Genomic DNA, 6,855 nt, shown 5'->3' with positions numbered 1-6,855 from the left:
TGAGTTGACCTCAAATTACCAACACTATTTTTACAAATCACTGTACGCCTACAAAGCCTAAGTATTGCCTCAATTTTATTTTGCATTCAGTTATTTAAAAAACACAAGCATTTTACCAGATGATAGAGATGCTCTAATCACTACTGGGTACTAAAATTGAATCTGCAAGGGAAATATTTTGAAGATGTCTTGAAAGAGCACCAAATACTCTACAGAGTTATCAACAGAAAACCCACACGTAGTGGGGAAAGATTGGTTTCTTTCACACTGGTCTTTCTAGAACTATCCAGGACTGTTTTGGGATGAATTTCCCAATTTTGTAATATATTTACATGTATGTTAGAAATCCATAATGGAAATCAAAACATTTCTAAGGATACCGGCAACTAGTGTCCTAACACTACCTCTGGCATCCAAATCATCATAGTTTCACACCCATACAGCGAAACATTAATTTCGATTTCTCACAAGTGACCGTTATTACTAACGTATGGCACTCGCAAAGCTTTCTGCAAGTAAAAAACTCAAACCAAGGCCCTTCTCTTTGATTTAATAACAGGATCATTATACACGATTGTCTAGATATGCCCTTTTTATTCCAGTGTTTCCATATTTTCTACAGACCTATGTACACAGTTAAATATGTCGTTAATTTACAAACCATGTTAAAACAAATGTTTCACTTTGCCAAACAAAATCTTCCAGCGGTCCAAGATTAAAATATATATTACAACAGTATCAGAAACTTCCTTTACCTGAATGTGGGCAATATTGCTTAAGGACTCGGATTCAGGTACTCAGCAAAACCACCTCTTGTGACCAATTCACTTAACTGTTTTAATTACACGTTCTACATAATGATCCCTGTTCTCCACAGGCCTGAACTAGAAGAGCATGAATGCTGTCAGGCAGTCTCCAGGGAAGAAGCCCAGAGATTCATTCACCGGACCCTAAACAGATGATACCCTCGTGCCGGGTCAGTCCCTTTTTGCTCTGCATGTACACTAGTTTTGTTTCAGAGACCCAGCGAGGCGGTAAGCCCAGACCACAATTTGGGACAAGGTATTTTCAACAGAAGGCCCTCACCTGCGACCGTACTCTCGACAGAAAAAGCCGAGCTAAAGACCTGCCACAGTAAGTGTGCAGTGCGAGCTTTCTCTGAAGAGAGTTGCAGAAAAGATCTGGTAATATTCTTTAAAAAGAAACCATCTAAATATATTTAATAAAGCCTCAAAGTATGTGGAGTTTTATTCAAAGTAGCAGTTCGAGCTGTATGAAGATGTTACAGTGGTAGACATAGCAGAAGGTGTAGAGATGAACTCGTAGTACACCTGTACATCCCTGGGGCCCCCACTGCCACTTTCTTCTGGTATTTCATCGCCCTGTGAAGTAGGGAAGAATCATCCCCATTTTCCAGACGGGAAACTGAGGCACAAAAACCACAATTAAGTGTTTGCAGGAGTCTAACAGTTTACAGCTACCTCCCTTTGAAAACAGCTGGAGAACTTCAGCCCCTCTTCAAAATCTCAGCATAAATGCTTCATCCTCAAATTAGTCTTCTGCAGAGCCAGAACCTAATCCAAACCCCGAGTCCACACAATCCTTTCTACATGTACGTAAAAGTACTTGAACATTGGGAAGTGAGCCTTAGAAATACACATTTTGCACCTTCCCATATTAAGAAGAACAAAATTACACAACAATTAATACTTGACCAGGCAAAAGAAATTTCACCTGAAAGAATGTTTTTCCGCATTATCTTGTTCTGGTTAACCAGGGTTAGGGAATAATTTATTTACATTTTCTAAACTAAAAGCCCAAGTTCTAAGCTAGGATGAACAGTTTTGACTCCAGTGAAGTCAAGGAAGTTCTGCTCACAAACATTAGCAGCACATTTAACCCATCTCTGAAGTTTCCGAAGGACCATTTCCTCTTTTGGACTGTATGGTGGAAGGCAGTCTGCGTAACCACCTCCCCAGGCAGCCAAAAGAATAAGAGCAGGTTGACTTTGCACTTCAATTCTTTATTATCCAGAAAGGAGCCCAATCATCATCTCACATCACAGAAATGGTCATTTTTAAAGCAATAAATAAGTGGAGGGAGTGTTGTGTACCACACCCTGAATTTTGTCACTGGTATCTAATACCTCTCTAGTAAAAACATAACATTTATGCTATCAAAAATCTCACTGTACAACAGCTTTTCCGTTAAGGAAAGAAGGCCCCTAAAATCTTCTTTTGCTAAAGTAACAACAATAACAACCTGATTCAGTGAAACCCAAGTTCAACAGGTTTCATTCCTTTCCTGCACAAAGGCAGTATCTGACACACACCAATCAACTCCTCTAGATTTAAGTACGTTCATTTATACTGACTGAATCAGTTCTTCTTAACCATAAACTATCTATTTACTGCTGATTCAAATAATTTTTTTCTTAACAATTTACTGCTGGAGCTAGGAACAGAGCAGGATACAAAATCTAACTTCTTTCAGCAGAAAGTAGCACTCAGGCTAAATGCACACGCAACTCCAAGAGCAGTAATTAAGAAACTTTAAAAAAAAATAATCTGGGGCTAAAAAGATAGACTTAATGAAACAATCAAGAATTATGATTATTCAAATTAATGCATTCATAATATATGAATCATATAAGAGAGCATAATTTATGCATAAAACTGAGAAGAAAACACCTGAAGCCTTTCAATTTCCAAATTGAACGACAAAAGAGTTTCGTAAGAGCAGGTGTGAAGCAAGTAAAAAAAAAAAAATCATATTATTCCAAACACTTTATTTGTGAAGGTGTTTTCTGTATGGCCAAGGAAGAGCAATGTCTGAAGTTACAGGACTACATTATTCAGAAAACAACTGATCTTAAGCTCTGTTTGTTTGTTACCTACAGTGACTGGGACAACAGTGATTTCAGAGAATTCCGTTTCTCTACGCCTGAAGTACGCTTCTTGAAGACATCAATCTTTCTGCTTACTCTCTGGTTTGTCATCAAAAACTGAAGGCATAGGCACCAAAGTAATTAATACCCACATGAAGTTTCATAGTTGCTGGAGATGAATTCAGCTCTACCTGTCTGCAGCTGATACACCGTAAGTCAATCTCCTCAAACAGACAAATCCTGATAACCAGAAGGATGCCTTAGTCTCGCTTCTTTCTGAAAGTTTCACCTAAGTATCATTAAAACATATTAGAGAACAAATTAAAGGTGACGTTACCAGCGTGGAAATAAAATACTGGCCAGAATTTAGCTGCCAAAGGAATAATCAGTTGACAGCCTCTGTAAAGGAGCAGTGACAGCAGGTGTTTGAAGTTTTGTACGAGCATTTCACCAGAATCTCTGGACAAGAGCTACACTGTGCATTTGGTTCCAGTGTCAGATCTAGCTGGTTCACATTGAGAGGTCTGCTCAGCAGAAGTCGAAGGTCGGTACCGCTTTCACTACACATGCATCTTCCCTTCTGCAAAAACCTGTACAATAAAATGGCTTTACATTCATGGATGTACTAAAAGTTTCTGATAACGTTGGGGACACTTTGATATCACAGTCTCTACCTGTTCACCAGGATTCTATATATCAAAACGATTTAGGTTGTAGGTGGTTGGATAGTTTTGCCGATTATACTGGAAGTGGTCTGTTAAGATATTGGTTCGACCGTACTGATAGTCTCCGTGTTGTGCAAATGCTGTAAGTCCATTCGGAGACTTTTCAGGAGTGTTTCGATGCCGGTCCAAATTCACAAGGTCTGCAGTTGTCATTGGAAGTAGCTGCTTCTTTGCTTCTTGATTTGCATCATATTTTGTCTAGGAAAGAAAGAATGAATGTTTTTCTTAGACATCACCTATCATATTCATATACCCAGAATAAAACAGTTTTACAATTAGATTGTAATCTAAGCCTGTTAGAGTCTTAAAATGTTAGTCACTCCTAATAAAAACCTCATTCCTCTCACACACCAAATCAGCAACCTGCTCTTCTGCTCAAGATTACCAAAAAAAAAAAAATAAAAAAAAAATTGAAAGCTACTGGACTGTTTCAAGTGAGTTTCCTGAACAAATAAACAAACAAATAAACCTCTTACCTTGTTATATAAGAAGACCCCTAAGATAGCCGTCATCATTCCGAGGACATTGGTGCTCGTAACGGGATTGCGAAGCATGATAAGGGACACGGTGATGACCATGATTCTTTTTGTGGCGTTTGCCACGGAGTAACTTAGCGGGCTGATCAGGTTAAGAATGCTGAAGGCTATGACATTCTGGGCAAAATTACAGAATCCACTGATTATAAGCAGCATCAGGGTCCAGGGCCAATGAGACATCGTGCTCTGTTATAAAGACAAATGTTACAAGAAAAAAAAATGATCTGAGGTTTCAGCTAAGAGGCAAACACAAATACAGCATGAGTCGCTTCTCACCTGCCTTCGAGAGGAAGAACATCTGCAGCTTAACTCAGGAGAAGCACCCGGGTATGTTACACTATGCAGCCACCAACTCTGAGAAAACTTCTCTCTACATACTCGTAACACACATCCTGGGTGCGTTTGTTCCTGTCTCCAGCTACTCATTCCCGAGATTTACGCTGCCACATAAGCTCCTCTCCTAACCCTGATGTGAACTCTCACAATAAACGCTGTGCTTACTTTTTTATATTGTTTTGTGAAACAATCTGCAGGTATTTCACAACAGTTCCTTCCACGCTGATGAGAACTACACGGAAACACTTCAGTGCGCTTTTTTGGTCTGGGTGGTGTTTGTTTGATTTTTTTTCCCCCCCTCTTTTCTTTCATAATAGCAAACAGTTTCCCAAGTACAACACTTACCAAGTCATTCTCTACTAAGAAGGAAGAAAGATCTACCAAGACCCATGTTGGGATCATGAAGAACACAGCATGGCACCCAAGGATGTTCAGCAACCGAAGATGATGTATTCGGGAATCTCGTAACACCTGACAAAAAACACCATTAAACAGCCTTGCGTCAGCTACCGCCCGCGTTACCAGTGGAGATTCAGGAGCCATGTAACAGTGACAACTTCAGAAGACAGATAAATTATGGAAATAACTAAACAGGATGAATTTCCAATAAGGGCAACCAAAAGAAAACAGATGCGCCTTTGAAAAACAATGGTGTCTTGAGTGGTGACTCTCAGTATTAACAAGGTAGTAGGACATTTAAAATGCTCTACAAACCAGAAATCAGTTTGTAACTAAATAGATTCAAGACACACACTTTTACTTTTTTTCTACGATTTCAAGGAGCACCTAGTGTTTACACCAACTCATTCACTACCGAGAAGGGATCTGACACAGCAAGAGACATTAAAAGCTTTCAAATGAACAGCTAAATTTAAGCACTATTGAACTGCCAGCAGAAAAAAACCAAACCTATGCTGAGGAATAAAGAAAAGGCTCAGGATAACTCTGAGTCTTGCCCAATTTTCAGTGCAACAACTTCAACAGGTAGGAAGAGCTGTAGAGAACTGTTGGACAAAACAGCCACCCATTACCTTGGGCTCCTTTGACTATAAAGTCAATTTAAAAAAATTAAATATATTCACATCCTGGAAAATACACGTTATCCCGCTAAAGGTTGATGCTACTGACCAACGGTACGAACAGCAAAACTATTACCTTCTTTGAGAAGATGTTCTGAAGTGAAAAACACAGAGTAGCAGCCAGCGCGCTGATGAGTCCCCACATGTCAAAGGAAAGTTCTGTGACAGTGGCCAACAGGACACCAGTTATTATGGGGATCAGAGACAAGTACACCTGAGAGAGGGACACAGAAGAACAGCTTACAGCTTCTAGGGATTTTCATTTCAACTGAGTTTACGCATACCGCCGATTTGGGGAGGAGAAGGAAGAATAAAGCAACAGGAACCAGGAAGCAACTTTTATAGTATTTAGTTTGAGGAAATTAAGTGACTACAATACACATGATAACAACTCCAGTGGATCAGAGAGCATCATCTTGCTCAACATTTAGATGTGTTTTCTTTCCATTTGCAATAAAAGGAACAGGAACTTGTAAAACCTGCATAATCTAATTTCAACCACAAAATTCACCCAGCTCACCAAAGCCTGAGGTCTCCTGATGCCAGCCAGCAGATCACACCCCAAACACCCCCAAGAGAAGAAACCTCAGCAAACCTGTCCGCACCTTCGTCGTCTGCTTTTCCTTCATTATGATCCGCGAAAGAAGAACCACCCATATTGGCATCGTCGCTTTTACTGAGAACGGAAAGAAAATGTCGGTGGGGATGTGAAGCTTGGGCCAACCCCACTAACCACCATGCGCAGAGGGTGAGTGCTGGGGATGGAGGAGGGGTTCAGGGCTGGTCCCACCAAAGCCACAACCTCAGCCCGTGCTGGGTCATCGCTCCTTGTCACCATGCTGGGCACTCACACGAGCACAGGCTGGTCTTGGTGCCCTGGGACATTGCACAGGGCACCCTTAGGAGCACAGGACACCCCACCGGGCACCCACAGGGGCACAGGACACCCCACCAGGCACCCACTAGGGACAGAGGATGTGGCACTGGGTCCCCAGAGGAGCAGAGGACAATGCACCGGGCACCCACAGAAGCACAGGACACCCCTTAGGGACAGAGGACGTGGCACTGGGTGCCCAGAGGGACAGAGGACATCCCACCAGGCACCCAGATGAACCCATACTGGGTTTCAGGTCACCACACCAGGTGCCAGCGGAAGCGCGCACTAGGGACGGGGACACCACCCTGGGCTCCCATACAAGCACACAGCAGAAACCGGGACACCGCACTGGGCACCCATTAAAGCACAAACTGGGCTTTAGGTCACCTCCCTGGGCACCAGTACAAGGGAACAC

General features: G+C 41.7%; 1 protein-coding gene across 1 annotated transcript; it reads right to left on the bottom strand.

The window, feature by feature from the left end:
* Nucleotides 1-3,189: 3,189 nt before the first annotated feature.
* On the bottom strand, nucleotides 3,190-6,238 carry SLC35E1 (solute carrier family 35, member E1). The gene is made up of 5 exons (XM_010078928.1): nucleotides 6,169-6,238; nucleotides 5,640-5,777; nucleotides 4,830-4,955; nucleotides 4,089-4,334; nucleotides 3,190-3,810 (listed from the first exon to the last, which is right to left on the bottom strand). Exons 1-5 carry the CDS (start codon nucleotides 6,226-6,228, stop codon nucleotides 3,577-3,579), a joined length of 804 nt encoding a protein of 267 aa, XP_010077230.1. The 5' UTR covers nucleotides 6,229-6,238; the 3' UTR covers nucleotides 3,190-3,576.
* Between the last annotated feature and the right edge of the window lie 617 nt (nucleotides 6,239-6,855).

The sequence above is a fragment of the Pterocles gutturalis genome, unplaced genomic scaffold (assembly GCF_000699245.1).
Source record: "Pterocles gutturalis isolate BGI_N339 unplaced genomic scaffold, ASM69924v1 scaffold24548, whole genome shotgun sequence".
Classification (NCBI taxonomy): domain Eukaryota; kingdom Metazoa; phylum Chordata; class Aves; order Pterocliformes; family Pteroclidae; genus Pterocles; species Pterocles gutturalis.
The sequence above is the reverse complement of the archived record's forward strand: the minus strand, read 5'-3'. Positions and strand labels throughout refer to the sequence as shown.

Coding starts and splice junctions, on each gene's coding strand:
- SLC35E1 (XM_010078928.1), bottom strand. CDS start 6,228: ATGCCAATATGGGTGGTTCTTCTTTCGCGGATCATAATGAAGGAAAAG. Junction 5,778..6,168: donor AGGAAAAGCAGACGACGAAG/GTGCGGACAGGT, acceptor TCCCTCTCTCAG/GTGTACTTGTCTCTGATCCC. Junction 3,811..4,088: donor GGGTCTTCTTATATAACAAG/GTAAGAGGTTTA, acceptor TTTCTTTCCTAG/ACAAAATATGATGCAAATCA.